General features: G+C 39.0%; 1 protein-coding gene across 1 annotated transcript in view; it reads right to left on the bottom strand.

Annotated features, from left to right (window-relative positions):
- LOC149067885 (uncharacterized) overlaps positions 1–19,748 on the bottom strand; it is a 31,158-nt gene extending 11,410 nt beyond the window's left edge. The window contains exon 1 of the mRNA XM_089252026.1: positions 16,967–19,748. Within this exon, the coding sequence (XP_089108152.1) occupies positions 16,967–19,533 (2,567 nt within the window). The 5' untranslated portion in view covers positions 19,534–19,748. The remainder of the gene's footprint in view (positions 1–16,966) is intronic.
- Positions 19,749–27,223: the final 7,475 nt, after the last annotated feature.

Below are 27,223 nucleotides of genomic sequence, written 5' to 3'. Positions count from 1 at the left end.
TGAAGCTTGGTTGCTTTCATTTATCTGCAAGTTGTCTTGACGACTGTGTCAGGGTTGTTTAGTTGCTTTTTTAAAAATGAAACAAAATTGGCCGAAATATAATTTTTTTTTTTTTTTCCCTTGAAAAATATCATATTGGTTCATTACTAGCCATAATTTTTCATTCTTTCCACATTTTATATTCTTGGGATACACTCTGATGGCATATATTTATATGGTACAAGATGGTGTAAGTGGTTTTTTCCAAGTAGTCTCATAAAAGTGGCCTCAATGTGAATTTTGTGTGGCCTGAATATACAACCTCTGACAATAAAGTTCGGTGAATGAAGTCAGAACGTCCGATCTGGCAACACTGGTGAAGCAAAACGCTGCACATGCGTAGCGGCAGGTGTTGACCATCTGCCGCCACTGTTGTTCAGTTGAGTGTCGTTTGTGTTCCGTGAAAGACTTGTTTTACAAAGTGCTTATTTAGTGCATTGGTTCTTAACTGAGAACAAGAAAATGAACGAACAAAAGATCACTGAGGATGAGTCCTGGTGTCTCAGGTACGACCCTGAAATGAAACGGCAATCATCATCATCATTTGGCGTCCCATAGGGGAAAAGCCTAGGCAAATTTTGCCCATTGCTCTAACACCAAGTGGTTCAACATGAGTTGTGGGTCATGTAAGAATGAAGAAAAATATTATTCTGTGGAAATACCCAGAGTTTGGTGACTGCTCCGGGGACGAGAGTTATGGTATCTATTACCACATTATATTGGGTTTCTGTATGGGACATTAAGAGAGATAACTGAGGATGAGTCCTGGTGTCTCAGGTATGACCCTGAAATGAAACGGCAAAGCATGGAATGGCGTTCTCCTGCATCATCTCATCGGAAAAAGGTCAGAGCAGAAAAATCATGCATCAAAACGATGCTAATCACCTTTTTTGATAGTCAAAGCATTATCCACAAGGAATTTCTACCTGAGGGAACGGCGATGAATGCTGCAAGGTACATTGAAATTTTGACCCGTTTCATGAAACATCTACGCAGGGTACGACCTCAGTACACACAACAAGGTTCATGTTCAGCCAATATCGTCAAACAGTTCCTAGCAAAAAATGGGGTGGTGCAAATTGAACATCCACCATACCATAGCTGCCAACTTTTGAAAATGAAAATTTGGGAGATTTTCGAGCAAACCCGTATTTTATGCTAAAACCATTCCCTAATAAATACAATAGGGATTTTTCCAAATAAAATAGGGATTTTCCAAACATAAAAGTTAAAACGTAGGGAATAAAATCCTTACTCAAAAACTGAAGTCAAATTAAAATAGGGATTTTACACGCATGGAAGTTAAACCCTTGGGAATAAAATTCCTACGCAAAAAACAAGTGAAATTTGAGGCCAAAACTTCAATGATGTAAAAATAAATATTGTGTTCAATCAGAAACGCTGTGAACAAACATTCTGCGTGAATGACCCCAAAATCATTGGAAGATGAAGGAAAACACCGTCAATTTTTGAAGAACACTGACTTTTTGTGACACTTGCTTGATGGTTTTTTTTTTCATTTCATGAGTGATGATGGCAGTCTTTCCATGACCGATGTTTATGTCCGTAACACAACTTGTACAAAAAGGAAAAGTCTGCCCTCTTCTGGAACGTTTGATGAAAGGAAATTCATCGGAATAAGTATCTTTAAAGTTGATTAAATATGTTTTTGCTTATCAGTATTCATGCTTTGTTATCGCACGTACGTAACAAAAGAGGAAATTTTGACCATATATGCGTCACTATAATCTTCAATTATTATCCAGGACTATTGGCTGCTAAGCCATTTCCCTGCAGGATAAGACAAACAACTTTCTTGTTACCATCAGAGGGTTTGTAAAACTTCCTTAAAAAGGGAATTTCCCCATTTACGACGCGTGACGTCATTTTGAAAGGGGAAAAAAAGAGGCTTCATGCCCCACAAGAAATTTCTTAGGGATTGTTTTCATAAGTGGGGATTTTTTTTAATGAAGTAGGGAATGTTTAGGGACAATTAGGGATTTTTGTGATTTTTATAAAAATTCGGGAGATTTAAGAACTTTTCGGGAGGTCAAGCGATGAAGCTAAAATTCGGGAGACTTGGCAGCTATGCCATACTTGCCAGATCTCAATCCTCCAGACTTCTTCCTATTCCCATGGCTCAAACTCGCTTTGAAAGGAAAGAGATTTGACGATATTCCTGACATCCAACGAAACGTGACAAGGCTTTTGAACTCCATCCCAAAAGACGACTTCTTGCAAAGTTTCCAGGACATATATAGGAGATCTCAGCGGTGCATAGTAATGGGAGGTGACTATTTCGAAGGACAGTAAGGTAACTTTCGTTAACATTTCATCTACGTTAATGTTACAGGACTATTCACCAAACTTTATTGTCAGAGGTTGTATATTTTCCATATAATCTTCTACCAGCAGTAGGCCTATAATCTATTTTGTGCAACCACATCATTTTGGCATTTCAACAGCATCAGTGTATGGATAGCACAACTTTCATCAAGATGCACATTGCAATACCAGCAAAGTAGCTGCTGAAGAACCATTTTGACAATAACAGGATGGCACGACACCTGGCTAGCCGCCAGTTCACCTGATCTTAACCCTTGCAACTTTTGGATGTGGGGGAGGGGTGGAACAGTGGTTGGATTGCAAACTTAAGTAAATTGAAAGCACATTCACATCATTACCATGACATACCCTGATCTGTAGTTGAACACACATTTTTGTGCTTTCATCTCATAGCCAGACAACTCAATGGACAACATATTTAACATTTCTTAAGTTTCAGTTATTTGTTCAATTACTTCATTCTTGTGACGTTTCATAAAATTACAAAATCGTGCAATGCTAGTTAAGTTATCATTTTGCCCTGACTGGGTTATTGTTTCCATTCTGCGAGCAAATTTCCTGCGTATTGGATGAGCCGCTGTGGTGGTCGAGTGGTTATAGTGACGAACTCGCGATGCGAGGATCCGGGTTCGAACCCCACACTGGTGGTCGGCTGAAGTTGGTTTTCTGTGGTTCCCAACTTCAAGGCACGAATGCGAGCCGATCTCCCCGTTAAAAAGTCTCGCCACAGAGAGCAACAGGCCTACAACGTTACAAATATTCAATCATTACACTCCACTGACAATTTGAAGTATAGATGGCAGCACTGAAATATCGTACACAACACTATAGTTTGTTTCAGGTTAACTTTGCAGTGAAGAGAAAGGTAGAGAGTGTATTCCTTCGCCGCAAAATATAGTTCCCATACATCGGAGGTTTCTGATGATCATTTATATAGAATATTTCAAATTTTTTTATGATTTCGAAAAAGATACTGAAAAAATACCGTTTTGAACCAATGTATATTTGTTTAAAATTTTTAAATTAGAAAAAATATTGGTTACGATTATCAAAAATCCATGGCGAGCTCAAGAACATTTTGGCGCGATTTCCAAGAAATTTTCCCTGCCAATATTACTGTCGTGCTTTTTTTTTGGTTGCACAATTATATATATATATATTATATCGTCATTTTGTTGAATTTTCCATTCAGTTTTGAATGTAGTTATAGGCCTACGACGAACATTCAATCAGTTTCTTTTTCTCCCAAAAATAGCCTCCAACGAATTCAGATATTCACTCATAGATTACAGGAAGTGTCCCTCTTTCACGACAGCGCCGATACCGTTGTGAGAGGCTCTCTTTATGGATGTAGGTTACGGTTCCACTCTTTATTACGGCGCCCCCCCCTTTTGTTTTTTAATTATCTATTTCTTGCCGTGTTCGTAGGATGGGGTGGTTTCTGAATTCCAATAGCCGATAGCGGAGGGTGTTGACATAAGTAATGTCTCTTTTGCGTCCACACCAATTTCTCCCCCACAGCACACACAGAGGCTGTCTCTCCAGATAAATATAAATAAGCAAGAGAGAGAGACCCACAATGGTTTAGGCTTGCAGTGTATTTTTTCCTTCTGTGACAGTTGTATCTTTTCACCAGAGATAGACACGCTAAAACGTTCTCCTTTCTTTTTGGCAATAATGCATAAAGCACGTTATTGAAAGGAAGAGGAATTTTGGATTGCAGGTGGCCTGATGGAACACATGTTGGAGCAACAACAATTAATAAGTAATGGAGAATCCAATAGTTCTACAACTTCAAGTCAGGATTCCATAGAATGGGAATCCGTAAAAAATGAATAAAACTGTAGTCATAACAAGTGGCATCGACGTATATGCGTTCGGGTGGGTGAGCGACGGAAATTGCGGCAAGAAAAGTGAGTAAAAGAATTCTAAATTTTTCCTTATCATTTTTATTATTATTATTTGGGCGATTCCCAAATTCAAACGTGAAAACCGGGTTAATAGGAGTTACGAAGATACTTTTCAATTTAAAAAAAAGACTTTTTTTCTTTTTAAAAACCGCACTTTAATTTCTGAAAGTATCGATGATGGGGTATTTTTTCATTAGCTAATTGTTACTAACTGACTGCAATTTTTTCTACAAGCATTACGTTATACGATATTTTTTTTCTGCGAGATTGGCGAGAATCAGCCATACCTTCCCGAGGCAGCGCATCGATACATAGGTTAAGAGGCTTTCGTTGTCATAGCAACGAGTGATGCGGTTCCCTCGTAGCTTCCTCTTCACTGCAAAGTTAACCTGAAACAGACTATAGCTACACACTCAGACTGTTAGGTGTACACACTCACTTTGTTCCAGACTCCAGCCCAGCTTCGTGGCTGGGCTGGAAGAGATCTCGGCAACGGGATAAGTCTGGTGGCAGAGACCCTGGCATTCATTCGCGTGTTGGATGAGTATACTGTCGTTAATTTTACATTTTTAAGTATTTTTTCTCTCCTTCGCCACGTAAAATTCCATTGCTTCAGGAATATTCATGCAAATTTTGAAGTCAATCTGACAACGGTTTTTTTTAATAGTGTTTTGAAATCCGAACTTTAGTTATAATCACCCTGTATATCGTAAATCATCGCTAATTAATCTGAAATACTTATGCTTCATTATATTCACCTAATTTTCATAACAGTTTTTTTTAAATAGCTTCTTAATGAAGCATACTGAAAGTAACTGGAGAGAAAACACCCCTTTATATCATATGGTCTATGATAACATTAAGAATTTTCAAACACAAAATAATTCAATGAGTTAAGCAAAAAATAAATTGCAATAGTTGGTTTTTGTTGAAATTTAAGAAATATTTATAGATTAGTTAATATGGGAATTGTGTTAATTACATTAACAAACATTTTATTTTAGTTAATTATTAGAGGTTCAAATGACTTTTCAAAAATTTTATTGTTTTTAATGTTAATGTTATTTAAACCAAAAAACTTTTTGTTTAAAAAGCAGTTTTTCTACCAACCCTGTTACTCTGTATCGTTCCAATTTTAGTATATGTACTGCCGAAGCGAGTACCAACCCTGTTACTGTCACAACTAGACACATTTTTAGATTGTTCCTTCCCTACATTAGTAGGCTTCCATTCAAAATCTTCAGAATCCACCCTTCCCTTTGTCTTTCCACTTTGATGTATCTCCTTCTTAGTGGAATGTTATGGGTCTAGTATTACTCGTACCAGGAGCACCATCTCTCTCTGTGATGTCTTCCTTCTGTTCTTGGTATGCAACATCTTTGCGCAAATATAACTTGAATCAATTGAACATATTCTAATCTGAACTGTGTTTTGTGGGGGTTGGCTCCATAGCTACAGTTTATGACGTTTTTGTCTTGGCATATGCACATATGCAGTTATGGAATGCAACACACTATTTTTGAAATAATCAACAGCCATAACCAGTTCTGCCCACAATTCTGATGACAATTTAGAACTATGCAAATAGGTTAGAATAGAGATGTGAGGTGAGAATATTGTCCTGGATGTAAAAATTGGAGAATAATCAAGAATATTGATTTTTCTTTTAAATAATTTAAATTTTTTTACTAATTTTGTTTATGTTATAAATTAGTTTTCATTGCTGATAATAATCACCTTATAATGACAACTTTTAGTGTTCAAGAATATTCTGAGAATATTGTTGAACTATTTTTTGGTCATGATGAGAGGTTTTAGAAGTTTGGTTATAAAGATTTTAGAAGCCTTAAGATTAAAACCTTAAAAAATTATTTTAAAATCAGATAAATTTTCAGAAATACGTTCAAAACAAAAAATTAAACCAAAGTTGATTGATGAATGAAGCTATTCTTATATAATCTTCATTCTAAGATGATACACAACTAATTTTCTTTAGAATACATGCACTTAAATTTTGTATCACTCATATTTCTTTGAAAGTTGTGCAATTCAGCCACGGTGGTTTCATTTTCTTGCTTTTAAACTCTGATGTTGTGGACTACAAAGTTCAATATTCCCCCGTCTTCTTGACGGGAACAGAGAATATTCTCTCAAAGGACTACTATTATAAATTACTAGAGAATATTCTCTGGAAAGACTATTATAAATAACTTGAGAATAATTCTTATTTTTGATAAGAACATTTCCCAGTAATTTATGAACGTAGTTCTTCCAGACAATATTCTCAAGGATATTTTATATATAAGTATATTATAAATAAGAGGAAAATATTCTCATCTAGAATAATAAGAATACTCTCAAGTTATTTATTTATTTACAATAACCCCAGACGGCATGAAATGCACTTATACTGGAAAAAAAAAATAATAGTCAGAAAGGGAAGCATTTTGCATATACGAAGTCAGGTCAAAATCCTCAATAGCAGAAGCAAGGTTGTCGTGATTTAAATCAGCAATTTAAATCATGATTTAAATCAACTGATTTTTAAAAAAAAAATCACTGATTTAAATCAATTTTTTTCAGAAATGAAAAATTATCTGTTGTAATTGAATAAAATTATTTATGCAGCTCTAAACTGATTTAAATTTTTATTAAATTATTTTAAATATCAATTAATTTAAATATATTTTCAAATATTTTTATATTATATATATATATTATATATATATATTAATATGTATATATCAAATATCAGACATACCATAGTTGTACCAATTTAGCTGATAAATGGTTACCCATGATTTACAGTGATGAAGTTAGAGGATGTAAAATTAACTTGGAGAATCAAATTACATGGCGATGGATGGATATACATAATAAATAAATTCTATGTATTATCAAACGGTGTGGTAAAGCCATCCATGTTAATACTATTGACACATTCGGCTTATCACATGCTGGAAATTATTTAGCAAATGTGGTTTTTAGTTCAGAAGTCAACAGAAGAGAAAACTTCTAATGTAACATATAAAGTTTTGTTACTGCAAGTATGGTTTCTTCTAGAAAGACTCTGGATAAAAAGCCTGGCTTTTCGGGACTTACCTATTGGTGCAGTGCCCACATTTTAAACTTGTTAGCCAATGATTTGGTTAAAACTGATGTAACAAAGTATGTTACAAGTATATTTAGATACTTCCACAATCATTTCTAAAAGCATGGTATCATATGCAAAATGGAAGTGCATTGGTCTTCCTGCAGAGGTACGATGGAAAACTTATTGTGATTCTCTTGAATCTTATGTTAAAAATTCGTCAGTTGTTACCAAAGTTTGTGAAGACCACAGATCTCAGATAGCAACATCTCTAGTGAAATCTTAAATATTGATTCAAAAAGAAATGTCAAGGACACAATTGCAATTCTGAAGCCAATAGCTAAAATTAAGGATCTTGTACAAAGGAACACACAACTGCTCCATAGCTGAATGTGTATTGGCATGGAAAAAGCTGCAATTGAAGATAAAAGCCTCAACATCAAACAATAAAAAGGTTTTGTCATCAGAGTATAAAAATAGATATGAACAATCATTAACAGATGCACACTTTGCTGCATTTATTCTAAGCTCATCAGTGTTAACTTCTAATAGGGGATTAATGTCACAAAAGAAGAGAGAAATAAGGGTCTTAAATTAATCAAACAAAAATATGAATCTGGTTTTTGAAAAAGTTTGAACCATTTCATGCTGAACATTTTTTTTTTTCACCCTAAGGTTGTTGATACAATGTCTGATTTTGAGTGGTGGAATAGTTTTTATAATGTTTTGGGTAAAGATACAATTACAGGGAGCAATATGTAATTTGTAAACACACTAACTACAGCCAACTCATTGATGTCTGTGTTGAAAGGATTTTTTCAAGGTGCAGTTCATTCCAAATAGCGAAACAGATTAAGAGTAGGCAAAGCATTCAAACTAGTGTTTCTAATGAAACAAATGGACAATTATTCACAAAGGGTAAAATTATTTAATACTTGATGCAAGATATCTATTCAAGAAGTGTTTTCCTCCCTTTTCTTAAAATGTTCTGAAATATTTCACAAGTATATATGATTCATTATCTTTAGTTAACAAATATTTTTTAAATAGTCATTATTTTTTTAAGTTAAAATTTCTTTAATTTTATATTCTTTAAAGAAAGCATAGATTAATGACTAGTGTGTAAGTAATATATATATATTATATATTTTGTTCAAAAAAAATCAATAAAATCATGATTAAATCAAAAAAATCAACAACCCTGAGCGGAAGCAAATCTTGCAATAGGAGGCGCATACAAGTTCTGATGGAAGACTGTTCCATATTCTCACCACACAGCAGCTATATCCATGGAAAAAGCAATCCCTTCTGGCGGTTGGTATTCTTATTTAGAAACTATGCCTAGTAGGTTAACTCGCTTGTCTATGATCTCAAAGAAAGGTTCCCTCGATGGCAGATAAACAATTTGGACTAGTTTGTAGCACATCTTCAGCGATTCTACGCCATTCCAGCGACTGTAAATCCAGAAACTGAAGTCTCTGGCAATAAGATAGACCGCTCATGCCCGGTATTCGTTTAGTAAACTACCTCTGTGGCTTTTCGAGGAGCTTTATGTCCTTGATTTTGTAAAGGCTCCATACTTGCGAACAGAACTCCAGAGGTGGGCGAACGTACACACAGAAAGCATATGACAACATATGCGCATCACACTTACGGTATGCCATACATAACATATATGAAATTCTATTAGCTTTATAATAGTAGTCCTTCCAGAAAATATTCTCCTCGATGAGAATATTCTCAAGAATTTTATATCTCCAGGTTAGAACACTTCCCATCACAGTTTTTGTATCTTTCGGTCACACCATTCATCTCAGAGGGATATATGTTTGTTCATGTTTAATAGCTTCCAGTTTCAATTTGTATTGAAATTTTTTAGACAAATATTCTTAGCCATTATGTATTGTAAAGGCTTTCAATTTCTTTCCTGTCTGACGTTCTACCATAGCCTTAAATTGAAGAAACTTATCGAACACTTGTTTTTGTTCTCCAAAAGGATATGTAAAAGCTCTACGACTAAAATCATCGATGAAACTAAGAAAATATGAGGCATTCCCCATAGATAGTATTTTAGCTGGTCCCTATAAATCTGAGTGTAATTAGCTCAAGAACTTCTTTGGATCTCAGTTCCATAAGATGGGAGACTAACTCTTTTAGACTTTCCAATATTACAACTTTCACATGCATAATCTTTTAGATTGGAATTTTTCAAACCAATTACTTTATCTTCTCTCAGTTACTGAGCATAGTATTGATAAAATGCTCTAAGCGTTCATGCCAAATGGTCGATAGAATAGATGTATGCACTTCTCTATTTTCATTTCTAAATTTCTGTACTATATACTTCAAAAATAAAAAAACACTTACTTTATTTCCAATGACGAATGGATTTCCATACGGATAATAGAATTTAATTTTACCATTACTGCCAATGCGAACATGAATCCAATGTCATCCATTCTTTTTCCAGAAATCAAGTACCTTTGTGACACATGACGAGCATCCTTGAGGGTCATCCTATGCAATTCATCATCAGACATCATATTCACTACAGCATCGCAGATTCCTTTGACTATAGTAGGATGGGGTCTGAATTTCACAACTGTATCTTCCAAAGGTCTATAATTCTTGAAGAATACCATTGAGATGATCACACGTGACAGCAGAATCCCATGTAAATATTGATTTTCCATTTTTTATAGTCTCTTTGTTAGCACCATCCATCTTGGTGACAAAGAATATAGAATCATTCACCTGTTCATTTATCTCCAAAGGATTGCCATTTCCACTTTCCAGATCCCCTCTGCACCGCTTGGCAAAATGTCTGGGCTTGTTGCACCGATAACAGATGAGATCTTTTTCCTCTCCATTCTTCTGGCACATCTGTCTGGAAACAATTTTTGTCCTTGGGATAGAAATGTTTTGTCCATTTGAACCATGTCTTCCAGCTTCTTTTTACTTTGAATTCGACGATATTCACACAGACAATAGCTGTTTCTATTTCTTTTGAAGTGAATTCTTTATCTGGTAATCCATATGAAAAGTCGGGGAAAAATGGTTTCGATCCATAAACTGAAATTATTTCAAGAGACGGAAAAGAACGTTTTTCTGTAGAAATCTGATATCGCTTTCTGCGATATTTCTGCGATTCTGGTTCGAAAATGGTTCGGCGGGAAATTTTTGGCTTTGGCGGGTTTTCCAAATGCTCATGGCAAATATTTTTCTCCCTATTTTTCTTTGCTAGCGAGCAAAGTTTTTCTTTTTCACTTTAGTCCCCACCTCATGTTGTGTTTTCTTCCTGACAAGGCAGAAGTAGGGGGGGGGGCATCTCACCAAACTATGGAAAGCCAGAACTTTCAACCACAATGCCTTTGCCATCCAATAATTGAAGAGGCGATAAACAAAAACTTGGGGAAACTGTCCTAGGTTCTAGATCAGTGGGTTTTCAACCTTTATGATACCGTGGCCGGTCGGTTATAATATATCCAATGTAGTATAAGGGAAGTAGTATATCCAATGACTATAAAGGAAATGGGCAACTTCAATGACGTCACGAGCTTCACACGGAGGCCTTCTGCCATAGAAGGTGTTGCTCCGGCCCAACGATTGGGAACACAGTATCTAGAGCACAGAAGCCTGTGAAAGAAACCGTAGCCTCCACAAGCGTGGAGATAGCAGGGCTCAAGCCCAGGAACCAGTGCCAAATTAACGCATGGGACCCACCTAGGCATGGCCTGGGGGGAGCCTCAAGAGAAGAGGGCCTCAGAAAAACGAGAGGTAGTTGTATTTTTTGGAGATTTTCCATGTAGGGAATCAGAAAAATCACTTGGCTAGGGGTACATGATGCTCTTAAAACGGCCCTGCCAAGAACCCAGAAGAGTTCTTAAATTTTTTGTTTACTAGACCGTGAAAAATCTGGTCTGGCACTTATTTTTAAAATCATTGTACCAAATTTCGTAGGCACCTATGCACTTGAGGCAGTGCCGTCTTGACGCATGGGCCAACCCGGGCACGTCACGGAGGCCTTGAATGAAGAACGGAGGGAGGGATAGTAAGATATGATTAAGATTTGCGAGATTAAGCATGTGAATTGATAAGTAGGCATGTGCAGTCTGGGTAGAGGGCTGAGCAAAATCAATTTGCCCGGAGGCCCATTATGCTTTTAAGACGGCCTCGACTCCAGGCCATCTCTTTTTCGAGGAGAGAGAATGTGTAGCCCTGACTTTCGCAACTTTTCAAAGAAATCAATTTATTCGTAAAAAAAAACATTTTCGTAAAATTGGGGGAAGGGGAGTTACTGACTATAACAAGAAAAGCTATCACAACTTTGTAGGCTAGAATATCGTCAAGCTGTAGCTCACTTGTTGCTTAATAGATGGCAGCACGTGTTCAAATAATTTGGGCTAATTTTTGAAGAGGAGTTTGGCTGAAAATTTTTTAAGGACCTGGCAACTCTGCACCTAGGGACTATGTTATAACCAAACTCAACTGCAACAGAGAGGAAAGAAGTGTTGCTTGTGGTTTCCCTTTCAAGCACGCTAACAAATACTGAGCAGAGTTATGACTTCCCCACTTCAGAAAGTATAAATTACCTAGATTTTGCTAAAAAGTAGTAAAAAATCAAATTTTAACATTTATTCAGCAAAATTGACCAATTTTGCATTTATTGAAGTTATTTTGTAACTATGAAATTTACATATCCCTTGTGATGATTAAAAAACATTCTGAAGGGGACAATGGAACAAAAATTTTGGGAACCTCTGATCGAGAGTTATGTACTCGGACAATAGTCATGGCCCCCATATCCTTGGAGCAGAGTCCTAGTGGTTGGAGTCTTTGGTGGGTTCCCAGACCAGACTTTTCAAGGAGCTCCCCCTCTATAGTGAATATATAGGGTGAAAAAACAAAAATTATGAGAATCTCCAGGTCCCAGGACTGTAGCCCTGTCAGGCTCACTCTTGCGGGGGGCCATGACAATAGTAGTTCAATTACTGTGCAACATTTTAGTCAGTCTGTTTTTATTGGTTTTCATGCGGACTGTAATGGTGGCTACTGTAATTTCATCACCACATTTTCATATGCCTTTAGAAGAAAAGCTTTAAGTTGATAAGCAATTTCAGCATCAAATTTTTTTTCCAGCATCTTTTAAGGCTTTCGCTATTGTCTTGACTCTCGCAATGAATATTCCAATATACTCAGGTCTTATCACGAATTTTCTTCTCAATTCTGCTATCCTTGAACGAGATTTGGGGCAAAATGTATCTAATTTTCTGCCAGGCTTCTAAAGGTAATATTATTCCATCTGAAATACAGCTACTCGATTGCTTGACATGTGCAACTTTGTAAGGCCTATTGTTTTCTCTTTCTTCGAATTGAATCTATTGCCATCAATCAGCCTGTGATGCTGCGACTGGCAATATTGGCTCAGGTTCATCAACGGATTTCTTACATCCAATCACTTGTAGAAAAGGGATTCAATTCTTCCTCTCCGAGTACAGTAGTTACAGTTAGTCAATACAGGAATTTTTACCTGCCCAATGCTGCTTCCAATATCCTCCATATCTAATCCAGCCATGCTGTCGGCCATCTTGATTCAGTAAGCACAATGTCCAAGATTTTTCAGGGCACTGTACATAACCATTTCTTGAGTTCGTTTCCAGTTCAATGACTTACAGCAGAGTAACATGACAGTGTGTAACATGTTCATTTCTCTGATAAAGTGCACGAGATAAGCCAGATAATAAATGCTAATAAAAATAGCTAGACCATATTCTACTGAACCCTCCTATCTCTCCAATACACAATCAAGTACTGATCTATGGATCTACTATGAAAAAGAGAAAATTTCCCAGAATCCCCTGGGCCTACACTGATTAGAGGATAATGAGTGATGTCACATAATTGCTAATTTACATATACTCGTGCCACTTTCTAAAAATGTATATGTACCAATTATCACTTCAAATAAAAACTCAAATTATATAAATATTGTCCGACTTGATAATTACACAAATTATAATCATAAATATATCTCTCAATCTAACAGAGAACCCCTGGCCTAGGATGTTATATTTTTAATATTGACGCTAGGTTGTTTTTTTTCTGCGAATCGTCCAGCCCTGCCTTTTATATACACCTTCCACTTTCGTTTGATGTACGGCAGATTTGATTCAGTCACATCACTGGTTTGCTGTATCTTTTTGAAACGCATATAATTATTACATTCTGAAAGCAATGGCATTTCCCTTTCAGCACGCTTTGCTTGCTGATCTGCCTACCTGACGCAGTAAGCACATCATGGCCTTAGAGGAGCTTTTATACCTCCTCTAAGATCAATATAAATAATTAAAAAAGAATCAATTCTAACAATAGCTCGAGTCCAGGTGACCCTCCGGAAGGGAGGGGGGGGGGTGACTGGATGCCTAATATCAGCTTTGAATGCAAGTGAAAAACAACGAAAAATTAATAATCATTCAATAAAAAAATTGAAGGTGAAATTAAGGGAGGAAGAAAAAAAATGTAAATCAGCATCATGGACGGGATTCAAGAGAGAGCCATCAACTTTCGGATTGCTAGTACCACTCTCTCCCAACTGGTCTAACAGCGGATGCTGCATGGGAGAAATTTAATTTAGCAATTTTTGAACATCCACATGCCCACTCTCAGAATGGACATCAAGGAATGTCACTTTCAGTTTTGCCATACACAGAATGGGCTGTTTAAGTATTACATCAGCAAATTTGTAGCCATTTTTGACACCCCCTCCCATCAGTAAAATTTTGTCAGCTCTGCCGCCTCCTAACACATATTGGGATCAAAGACATATGCAGGAGGAGGGGGGGGGGACATGAGCCACTTATGCTTCCCCCCCCCCAAACAATCGAAACTTATTTTTTTGATGCAGAAATTTTTTAAAAAAATTAAAATGTCTGAAGAACATAACCATTATATGTTAATATAATCACTTTTTGTTAATTTCCATGCTATTTGAAAGCTAAGAATGCAAAATTTTTTTAAAGAAATTCATTAAAACCCACCCTCTATGCCAGAGGTCTCCAACCTTTTCCTAGTTGCGAGCATTGCTCAAAGCCATCATCAAAAGGAGAGCACCCTTACGGATAGTTTGACATACCAATGCATAAAATCGGGATGATTTCAATCCTTCAATGTAATTTGTACAAGGTGTTTACCTGTAATGTTGATCAAGTGATCGCGAGCACGAAATCTGAGTACTTCAGAGAGTACCATAGTGCTTGCAAGCGATGGGTTGAAGATGCCTGCTCTAAGCCATATAAGCTAAACCTGTAACCCACTGGGATATCTGAGGTGGCCCGCCACCTCAAATCTAATTTTGTAAAAAAGAACTAAGCGACATTTACAGATCCCTTGAGGGACCTGCAGCACAGTTCCAGAGCACTTAAACGGTCCATGGCACATTTAGAGATCCCTCAAGTTGCACGTGGCAGTTTTTAAAACCCTTAAGCAGCCCACAATGCAGTTCTAAATCACATAATTTACCCGCAGCACATTTCCAAATTGCTTAAGTGGCCCATGAAGACTTACAAATCACTTGAGTGACACGCTGAACAGTTCCAAAACACATTTTCATACCACTTGAAGGATTGGCGGATCACTTAAAGATCACTAAAGCGGCTCTATAGAGGACTTAACAATAGGGAGAATATGTTAATTCAGGTGCCCACAAACTAGGGAAAGTTTTTTTCTCATTTTTAACACACAGAGTAAGCTGCCATTAAGAATATCTCGTATACAGTTGAATACCATTATAGCGAAAATCCTGTTGTAATGAAAACTTTTATAATCCTTCAAATCAATTTACATAGCAACACTGTAATGTGCAATCATAACTAACTAGAAAAAAAATGTCCGAAAAACAAGAGAGTCAATCTCCATCTACTCTTTCAACGTTTTTGAAAAAATCGGACGAAATTGAAATTCAAACAGTAGTTATAGGGTCTTCTAGGAAAAATATCTCAACTTCCAAACTTACAAAATGTGGATGCAACTGTCTTTACATGGTTGGAGAACATTCATTCCCGAAATGTGCCAGTTACCACTCCATTCATAGGAGAAAAGGTTTCGGAATTTGCACGTGCTTCTTTTGAATGCGAAAACTTTCAAGCAAGTGTCGGCTGGCTGAATAGTTTCAAAGTATGGTGTGGTAACCACAAAACAAATTTGCGGGGAAGCAAATTCAGTTCGTATGGAAAATGGAAAGCTGGTGAAATAACAAAAGTGATAAAGTCATATGATCCTTCCGATGTATTCAACGCAGACAAAGCCGGAATCTTTTTCCAACTGTTACTTAACACTACTTTGACATTTAAAAAAGACAAGTGCATTGGTGGCAAAAAACTCCAAGTGACCCATAACTGCTTTGTTTTGCTGCAACATGAACGGGACCAAAGAAAGAAAAGTTACAGTGATTTCAAAATTGGTGAATCCGCTGTGCCTGAAAAACATGAAATCACAGTGTTGTAATTACAAATCAAATCGAAGCACTTGGATGACAACAAGAATTTGTAATGAAAGGCTAATAAAGTTTTACGGAAAAATGAAGCGAAAAAAAAATAGAGATACTGCTGTGCCAATTGCACTGCACACATTGAATCTTTAAAATTAGAATGCATTCACATCAAATACATGCCTCCTAACTGCACATCTGTTTTGCAGCCACTTGACCAATGCATAATTAAAGAGGTGAAAGGAAAGTACCATACGCAACTGCGGAGATGTATTCACTAGCTTGATAATAAAGAAATCACAGTGAGGCTTGACATCGAGCAAGCTATGGATATGATAGCTGGAGCCTTGAAAGATATCGCTCAAAAAGTCATTTGTAATGGGTATAAGACAGAAAATTTAATCGCAGCAGAATTCTGAGAAACACTGAATAAAGCTGATGAAATTAGATCCACTGATTTGCAGCCTTTGTGAGAAAACATCGCAAAAGAAACGTCTGTTCTGAATAGACGCCGGACAATTTCTTTTCTCTGATGTCTTCACTTTGGAACCGTTAATGGACAATGATATCGTTTGTATGAACAAGAAAACAGTAAACAATTGCTTGTGGACAGCAGTGACAAAGAGCTTTCACTAGAGTATGCTTTGATACCTAGGTCTGTTTTCTCCCATCATGTTCTCTAAGAACCGCCCTACAGACATTACAGAAGAGTATAGATGACTGCTTAATGATACTAAAAAATTTGTCAACAAATAAGGCAAATAACAGGAAATACTAAAATTTCTTCATGCATTTCGACATGCTATGGGTGTCGTCTTCAGAGGATAAGAATATCACATTGAACGAGTTCCCCACTTGGATTGATTACCAAATCTTCAATCTCGGTTGCTCAACGAAACGGGAAACTATACATCTGTCCAAGTCAAATGAGGCAAGAAAGACGACACCCATAGCATGTCCAAATGCATAAGGAATTTTTCGTATTTCCTGGTATTTACCTTATTCATTAACAAATTTTTGACTATAAAGACCATTAGATGAATATAATTTCAATACTGCATATTTTGATAAAAATAATAATAGTGGGTCATTCACCTTTCTGTGACAATATCTTCGCTGCTCGAAGGTTTCGAAGACGATGATGTTACATCAGGTGCAGGTTCTGCCTGAGGTTGCACAGCAGCTGCGACAGACTGAGAAGGAACATTTAGAGATGATGCATCCACGTGATTATGTAAGCATTGACTAGCGACATTCGTAGGGATCGAGACATTCGATGGAGGCTGACTCGCATCTGGAATGTGAGGCGTTGGTGGTGGCTGCTGTTGTTGCTGCTGATGATGCTGCACGGCAACTGGTGTGGCAACAACGGGAGGAGAAGGAACAGCGGCAGAAGCAGCAATGGGAGGAGGAGGCACAGCTGCCTGTAGATTCACAGACTGCTGTACCGCTGAAGTCATCACTTGTTGAGGCGGTGCTGACGAGGACACAGCCGGGTGTTGTTGACTACCGAGAGATGTAGGAATACTTTGAACACTCTGTTGGATCGGTATCCCCTGGCTCTGCTGTGAACCAGACTGCATTTGGTGTGCAGCGGCTACCATGTGTTCCGGCACAGCGCTGGCCAACTGTGGCTGAGTGGCACTGGCCATCATAGTAGCCACCGGCGTGACTGTGGTGGTCATCATCTGAGGCTGCTGAGGAACAGACATGTTAGATGCCACCTGCGCACCGCCCGCCATCATCTGAGGCTGTTGGGTGATCGTCGCAGAAGCTACAGGAGCTGCAGGCATCATCATTTGCTGCGGCTGCTGCTGGGACGCGGGCGGGCTGACCCTGGAGACATTGGTCATCATTTGATGCTGCTGGGTGGCAGTCATGCTGGCTACGGGCGTATTTGACATCATCTGCTGGTGCTGTTGGGATGCCGCCACCATCTGAGGTTGTTGGCTGACAGGGACACTGGCCGACATCATAGGCTGTTGTTGTTGTATCTGTTGCGCAGCTGTCACGCTAGTGGGTGGAGTGGCAGACATCAGCTGAGTGGCGCCGGAACCACTGGTGACAGAAACCATTTGAGGCTGCTGAGAGACAGAGGCTTGCTGTTGCTGGGCTCCAGGGGCACTCGCTGTCATCTGCGGCTGAGAGGCAACAGGGGGAGGAACTGCATTAGGCATAATCCGAGGCTGCTGTTGCTGTTGGGTGCACTGAACAGGCACAGAGTCTTGACCAGAGATGCTCCTAACCTGTATCTGCGAGACGTGCTGTGGAACAGAAACGTGTTGATTGGGTACATTAGAGACCTGAGAGGGAGGCTGTGACGAATATGATTGGTTAGTTTCTTCATACATTCTGCCGTTACTATTATTACTTGGCATATAGCTCTTGGGCTGTTGCTGGATATTAGATTGATGTTGCTGCGGCTGCTGTTGAATGGTTTGCGTCGCAGCAGCCATGTGTGAAGGAGGGTGGTTCGTTATAATCACAGACTGGTGCATCGAGTGTGGATTCCCATCGATCCGTAGACTGGGATCTTGAGCGAACGCCGCATTCAGCATCGTGACCTCGGGTGAGAACTGCTGGTTGTTCAACGGCAAGAATATCCCGTAGAAAGGCTGTTGAGTTGGCTGCGGGCTGATGGTGACAGATACGCCACCTGGATACGATTCATTAGGCTTTATCTCGTACACATGAGCCATACTGCCAACATTCTGTACAATATTCGAACCCATGCTGACGGAAGTCTCTGCCGCGCTCGTCACTGCTGCCGACACAACCGGTACAGGGTCCGCAGTGACTTCCTGCTTAGTCTCTGAGCTCTGGGTCGAAGGAGGGTCCAGAAAATCCATGCATATCCACCTACCTCTCTTGAACGGTTGACTACTCACGATCTTGACCACCTTAAACCTCGACTGCCACTGATCCGGTATAGTAGTCGTCTCAGTCGGCTTAGCCGCAGCCACAGGCTCTCCGACGGTACAACTATCGGGACTACCGCCACTACCCGGCGTCGACACCACAGCCACAGCCGGTGTAACCTGCACCACGGGTGTCGCCTGGGATGGAATAACCTGCTGCTGCTGCTGGGAGGACACGTCAGAGACACACCTCTGCGGAATGGTATTAGTCACTAGTTTAGGATTCACTGAACTCGTGGTGGTGTTAGTGCTGCTGTCCTCGGACAGTGGGTCGTTGTCGACGTCCGTCGTCCTCGAGCAGTCTAGGCTGAGGTCCTCCGTGTGACTCTCGTCCAGATCATCGGCGCTGTCGTCACCGCCATCGGTGCTGAGTCGGGAACCCTGGACAGTGACGCTCGTTATCTGGAACGACGTCGGTTTCTTCTTCAGGGATTCGTGGCCGCCGTCACCGCCGCCGTAGCTGTTGGCTGTCGTCGGTGCAGCGGCTCCGTGAGAATTCTGTTGGCTGAACGTCGCCGTCGGCAACCTCTGCTGCTGCTGGTCACCGCCGACGATCAGCCTCTTGTCATTACACTCGGCCATGACAAGAAGGGCAGACGACAACAGCAACAACCACCACGAACGAAGGAGACAATCTTCTGCTTCTTCTCCTCCGACGACGGGTGGATTCAACACAACGACGAGTACGAGCAGCAGCGGACAACAGCGAATGGAATAATAATAATATATTTCGTGCAGCAACATATGCGGCTGTTAATCATAATGACGATCATTCGATACGATAAACGCTCCGAAATTAACGCCGGCGACAAACGCAACTTTTTTTTTGCTTAATTGCTGTCGCGAGTCAACAAACGGGCGATGCACCTTCACTTCACTACACTACAGTACATACAACACACACAGCAGCCGTCGGGGGAAAAATGGCGACCATATGTAATAGTCTCGAACCCCCTACTCCTCCCTAAAAAAAAAACTCAATAAAAAGAACCCTGAATAGATTTTTTTGCTGAACGTTTATCGACAAATTTACTCGTTAAAAATCGGGAATTAAATAATTGCGAAGCAAAAACATGCCTATTTGTTCAGTTTCTTTTTTGTCGTCTGCTGTTTCTGAATCGAAATGACGCATAGAGTTGAGTCATGGAGTGAGAACCAATCGGAAACGTTTTAAAATTTGTTAAGGGAGAATAAAATTTTGATACGTTGTCTGTTGATACGTTGTTTATCCGTCCCGTATTTTCCGGGACAGTCCCGATTTTTTTTCTTTTTTCTGACCGTCCCGACTTTTTGGCGAAAGTGTCCCGGTTTTACCCGTTTCTTACATGACGCCTAGTTGGATTGTTATTCTTTATTGAAGTCAAAGACTCAAATTATATTATGATGATTACAAATATATAAGAACATTAATCTCCCATATTTATCTTGGTGAACGTTTTATTTCGTGGGATTCATTTCAATCCACTGCAATTTGCTGTAATTAAGCTGACCATATTCCCTCGAGAGAAATACGGGAAATCGAGATTCCGAATGCGGGAAAATACACGACATCGCTAATTATCGCCAAAAATAGCGCCAAAACCGAACAAAGTTGCTAAATATTGTTGAAATTACGAAAAAATCACAATGGCTGGAAATGAAGCATTACTGCAGATTGCAGTGGGTTAAAATGAATTTCACGGAAAAAAAAAACGTTCACCAAGACAAATGTGGGAGATTAATATTCTCATTTATAGTTGTGATTATCATAATATAATTTGTGAGTTAAAAAATAATTTCAATCTTTGACTTCAATAAAGAATAAAAATTCAAGTGAGCTTCGTGTAAAATACGGGGAAAACCGGGACACATTTGATAAAAAGTCGGGGCAGCCAAAAAAACAGAAAATACTAGGACTGTCCCGGGAAATACGGGACGTATGGTCACCCTAGCTGTAATGCTTCATTTCCCGCCATTGCGATTTTTCCGTGAAATCAGCAATATTTGGCAACTTCTTCACTTTTGGCGTCATTCTTGGCGATGTCCCGTATTTGGAATTCCAATTTCCCGTATTTCTCTCGAGGAAATATGGTCAGTTAACTGATGATCATATTTCAATGATGAAAATATATAGAGTCGAATCCCGTTTTAACGAATACCGTTATAGCGAAAATCTCGTTTTAACGAATACTTTTCTAATCCCTCAGACAAGTTTACATAGGGACACTTTTGAATAACCTGGAATTCCTTTATAACGAAGTAATTTCTACGTTCGCTTGGAATTCGTTATAACGGGATTCGACTGTATAGGAAATTGAGAGCAAAGAAAATACTCTTGCGAAATTATGTAAATAGTCCAAATTTTCATTTATTATGTCTTTTTTTGCCTGTAAATATTGTAAATAATCATTACCTGATGAAAAAAAGAAAGTTATCGTATTTCTTTATAAATCTCGCCAAGTTGGCGACAAACTTGGCGAGTTTAGCGACAGCGCTGATGCTACGAATCAGTGGTTTTTAATATTTTTTTTTCCTTCCCGTCCCCCTTAGATAATGCGTTTTTTGTGTTCGAAAATTCAGTGTTTCTGTAATTAATTACATTATTTAATTTCTATGACTTGTTATACTTATTATTTAATGCCTTTTTCGGCTATGGTTAATATTCAATTTCGGCTATTTTTTTTAATATATCAAAAAAGGAAACTAAAAAAAATTACTATTTTTCAAAATTTTTTTTGATTTGGAAAAAAAGATTCATTGAATTCTTTCTTCTTATCGATTCTTAATGCAATAAGTTTTTCGCTTATTAATTCCAGCCGCAACCACTATAAATTCATGTTTCTTTGACACTTGACTAAATTTTCTGACGTTTTCCCTGAGTAATGTTCATGACGGTATCAAATCTAAGCACCACAGCTGTGCTGTTGTTAAGACGAAGTACAAATGTTAGCTAGTCACGTAATAGTTTAGGTAAATAATGGTATTTTTTCTCAACCGAAATGAAAAACAAGTACAATTGCTAATTGAAAAGGAAACTTTAACCCTTTCGCTTACAAGCTATTGGCAAGAAATCCAGGCGATCTCTATCCCACGAATGGGTGATAAATATGGTAACCTTTCCCTAATCTAACCACACGTTAGAAAGAAGGAAAGGTGAAAAAAAAGAAGAGAAGGAAGAAAAAACAAAATAAACAGTATAATAGATAAGTAGATACGAAAGAAAGAGAATAGAGATAAGACATACGAAAGAGAGATACGAATAAGATATACGAAGTAGATTTCTCTTTTCACCCTCACTCCACTTGTTCTCTTTCGCTCTTATATATATTAGAAGAGGATACATCATATGTGGAACATCACTAATAATTGTATAGAAATAAAAGTTTAGACTCCAATCTAGGCACCTATTGCAGTGTTGAAATCTCATTTAAAAATTTTTGAATTTTTTTATACATGTTTATCATTATGGTATTTACACATACACACATAAATTCTCCCTATTGAAATCCCACACTAATACCACACTTTAATTTCCCCATCAAAAATATGTGCCCCACACTCATAAATACAATTTTTTTTTTAATTTTCAAAATTCAGTTCTCCGCACGTACAATAATAATAATACACGCCATCTTTGGGTGTTCCCTTTTTCTCCTATCTTCCTCCTTCGCATAAATGACTGATAATAACTCATGCTTGATCTTGACCCGCAGTAGGTAATTTGAACTATACAGAACTTGGTACATCTTTTCTAACCAATCAGCGCAAACTTTCTCTTTCCCCTAAATTTTCCCCTTAAACTTTTTGAGCGTCCACTGTCTTGGCCTTGTAGCTTTGGTTCTGGGTGAAATGTAGTATCACGAAATAGTAGCTCCCTTTGGGAGCCGGCAAATAGCCACCCGTAAATTTTTTTTTTTGTAATTCCGTTATCCTTATAATATTGAGAAAGTTCAGTTACGAGACGTGAGCTAGACGGATGGGGGCGGGGTGGGTGTCTTCGACCCAAAAATCGAAAGCGGCTCTCAACTCCAGCGGACTCAAAGGGTCCTATGCCTATTCAGTGATAAATGTAAGACTCATAAGTAAACGGTTGAAATTCGGGAATACCCCTTCAGACCAGTTGGATCTTCCAGATGGCCCGCAACCAGACCCAGCGCCAGACTTAAGCAGGTGCGAAGGGTGCAGCCACAGCTGGCCACTAAATTTTAGGGGCCACAAAACGGAATAAAAATGCTTTGATTAAATGGCTTCTTAATAAGCAATATCTCACAGTTATGTTGAATACAGAGAACCCACAAGGCAAAAGTTTTGACAGAACTCCCTCCCAGCTTTGTGTTCGTGCTCTGGGCAAATATGAAACTTTAGAGGCCCCTTATATAAAGTGTTCTTTGAGGCAGAGGAATGGGGGAATGTAATGCAAAAGGCAGCCAGTTTCGTAGCCTTGAAAATTTGAGGGCCCTGAGTACGTACCCCGTTTGCCTTGCAAATAGGCACTGTGCATTAAGACAAGAGTGCACGAGGGTTTGATGACCCGGATGCTGGATCGGAATGAGCGCTGAATTCTTCTTTTAACGACGTATTTAAAACTACACGTGGGAGGGGGGGGGCGGGAAAAATGCACGCTTGCTCCAGCTGAAAGAGTATTTAGTTGCAGCTCTGGGGTAGATAATCCGTCGTCTAGCTCTGACAGCGCTCCATTGTGGTGCGCTGAGTACAGATATTGTAGGCACGGGCCCCCCGCATCTTGCAGCAGAGAGGGTCCTTAGGCTGTGATATTTGGCGGGCCCCAGGACAAATATTTTTCACAGTCCCCTTTATAGTAAATTTATAAGGTGAAGAAACAAAATGGATCTGTGAAATCTGTCAACGGTTGAAAAAAAGATGCAGTAGATTCTTTGACACAGGGCGGCGGCTTAAGCGAGGGTGCAATGGATGCGGTGCACTCGGGGGGGGGGGCAGCGTAGACTTTAGTTTTAGTTAGACTCCAAAGTTTCACACACAGTAAAAATTCACATGACATCACGCGTTTGATCTCTACTTTGATAACGGAGATTTGAGAAAACTTGAGGGAATTGACAACGACTGAGACTGTGATACCAGAAACAAGAATGTAATCTACTAAGAGGTGGATCGAGACAGAATCTCTACCCACGCGGGACTTATTTTTTGCGCTTCCTGCCTATCTTCCCCACGTAGCCCTACATCCTGAGTTAGAGCCCCCTGAGCCAGATTTTTTAGAGGGGGCCTTGCATAGTTAATTTATAGTGTGAAAGATAAGAATAATGCCGGGGTCTAGGACTGGAGCCCTGTCAGTCCCACCGTTGTAGGGCCATGCACCTCCCTCACATGTCCCACCTCCTAACAAAAAAAAAATCAATTTTGTTTTTCGTCCTCTCATCCAGGATTTGGTGCCCCTCCAGAGCGGACAGAAATCATTTTCTTTGATTTTTTTTTCAAGTGAATGAAAATTTCTTCACCCATCCACTTCGGATTAGCACTCCCCTCTTGAGCGGCGCCCAGTGCCACCGCAATCGGTCACATGGCCTAAGAGCCGCTACTGTACTCGTATCACAAGGGGCAAGTATGCATTTTAGTTCTCTCACCTAGTTTGCGAAACATCTTGAAACATGCAAAACAGAATACAGACGTCCAATTAACCGGACTGACGATTCCAACGACTCCGAATATACCGCTTCAGAACCAAGACCGAAAATTCCTAGCCTGCATCCAGGGACGGGCTTGAGTATTTTGCGGCCTGGTGCAAAAAAAAATTGCGGCCCCCTCTGAGCAGGGCTTTTTCAATACCTCAGGGTGTCCATGGGTACTCTGGTGCGCGCCAGGTTCACAATAGTGCCCAAGAATGACTAAAACTTTGTGGTCATAAAAAAAATTTCATTCGGCAATAAATTTGGACGGAAATATCCGTTTCCCAGTGAAAAAATTGAGCCCCCAGGCATTTGAAGGTTTAGGGCTTCCAGGGCTAGAAACTGATTATCCACCCACACCTTCAACCTTAGAGGTTCTCTTTCTGTATCTTGGACTGAATTTTAAGCTATGGCTTTGTTAAGAAATTGAAGTCTAAAAGTAATCAAAACATTTTTATCCCCTTTTGCGGCCCCAAAAACTTAGCGGCCCGGTGCGGCTGCACCCTTCGCACCTACCTAAGTCCGGCCCTGCCTGCATCCCATGATCACAAGACTCAGGAGTAAAGAAAGATCAATCCAGGCAGCCTTTCCTCCCTCGGACATACCCTCTACATCCCAATGTAAATGTAATAGCTAATTAGTGCAAATTAGCGTGTGTTTAATCCTATTTCCTTTGGTACATATATTTTATTATTTTTTCATTTTTCTCCTATGATAATCCTGTATGTAATGATAATCCTATGATTGAATCGTGCTCAATGTTTTCTGATGAATTGTTTCCATTGACTGTATATAATAGTGCATAGCTCTAATTAGTGCAAATTAGCGCATATTTAATCTTTTTTCGTTGGTTTAAATATTTCATTTTAATTTCATTTTTCTCTTAGCTAATTCTGATTGTATGTATCTCCAATGTCTTCTTATGGATTGTTTCCGTAGAACGTATATAATTTTTCCATTTGTTGAATATATAGAAGATGCTCTCCGGCACGACCCAGCCTCCCAGGAAGTGAAGAGAGGGAGTTGTCTTGCACAACCAGCTCTGGGCGTGAGCGGTCATCAATCAATCAATCTCTCACCTCATTGGCCCTCAAGCCAGGGCCGTCATTTCAACTTTTGCCGGGGGGAGGGGGCAAAGAGCATGTACTAAAGGTACGCATATATATATATATATACACCATTTGTAGTGTATTTTCAAAAGCCGGGTGGGGGGAGGCAACGGGCCCCTCTAAATGATGGGCCAGCCTCAAGCCGAGATTATTATAATGCGCTTCCTCAACATCTGGATATTTTTCATTCGTCTGTTACCGACTTTAGACGATTTTTGCTGTGATTGCGTTGTATATATCTTTGTATAGAATTTTTGTATTTTGCGTAATTTTTGATACTTTTTATTTGTCTTTTGTGTACTTTATCATGTCGTTTTTTCTATTCTGTGGTAATTTTTATTTTTACTGCAAGCTGTAATTGGGTTTAAACCTGTAGCTTTGTATTTTAAATAAATAAAATAGTGTTATTTTATAGACAGGAAAAAACGTAAACCCCCTTCCTTGAGAGGGAAAATAAATGAACCCCCCCCCCCCCCACCTTGAGAAAATTCTGCGTACGCCTATGTCTCACCTAGTGTTTTTTCCAGAACGAAGGCAAAAGAAACATTCAGCTTTTCATTGTTCGTTCCTTAGAGCACCAGAACACCTTTGACATAAATCTGTATATATAAAACTGATTTTCTGTGTGTATGTTCTCTATACACATCTACAATTTTAGATCGATCGTCACCAAATTTTGCATATATACCAAATGGGATACGACTTGAACGATAGGCTACTTTAAAATTTCTTCAGAGCAGGGCAAGTGCCCCAAATGGGCAAAAAAATGTCGGGCAATAATGGTTTCTGGGCCTAAACAATCACTTTCGGAATGTTTACTTTGGTTACCGCGGTTCCCTAGCAATGCGTTTCAGATACGCATATGCCTTTGTAATGGTTTGTCACTTCTTTAATGGTTCCAGTACATGGAGAAACCCGTATAGCATCAGGTATTGTTGCTAGGAGATATGGAAATCCAAAGCTGTTACAAAGGCCAAGTCAGTATCGGAGAAAAATATCTGTGTTGAGAAGTGATGAAGTACAGTCGGCCTCCCGTATTCGGGGGTATACGTTCCGAGGGTGACCGCGAATAACCGAAACCATAGTTTTTTTCTTGTATATCTCGTTCATTGAACAGCATGAGAAGAGCAGAGTAACGTAGAAGTATAAGGGAATGTAAAAAAGGGTGCAGCAAAAAATTGTTGACGATGTTTTCCGAAAGAACATTGTTATTTCTGTTTGCCGTTTCTTCGTCATATCATCAAGTACAGTATGTTGGAGTATGTTGACAAGGCTTCCTCTACCAATTTTTCTACATGTGAAGAGCGTATCATACAGGGATCTATATCATGAAAACAATTTATTGCTGATTTGAACGTAACGTGCGAAGCCCTTCCGCTATGTTACACACCGTGAATTTGTCTTACTCTTCTCATTGACGAGCGGCTTAGGTTTTCTGAACATTGTTCAGCGGTGGTCAAAAAAATTCGAATAGAATGCTTTACCATAAGTATTCTATACGGGCATTGTATAATATTTTATCTTGATCTTCTTCATCTGGTACCGCTTCAGTTTCAGGAGCATACATCTGCATTAATTCCTCCTCAGTCAGTACCTCTGAATTGCTATTAATTAGCTGTTCGACTCCTATATCCATATCATTGAACCCTTCTCTACCCACCTGTTTCGCTAACGTGACAATGTCTTTTATAGTCTCTTCAG

This window comes from Pholcus phalangioides, unplaced genomic scaffold (genome assembly GCF_987345545.1).
Source record: "Pholcus phalangioides strain wild (caught in Gottingen) unplaced genomic scaffold, Ppha-v1.0 ptg000028l_1, whole genome shotgun sequence".
NCBI lineage: Eukaryota > Metazoa > Arthropoda > Arachnida > Araneae > Pholcidae > Pholcus > Pholcus phalangioides.
This window is presented reverse-complemented; position numbering and strand designations above follow the sequence as displayed.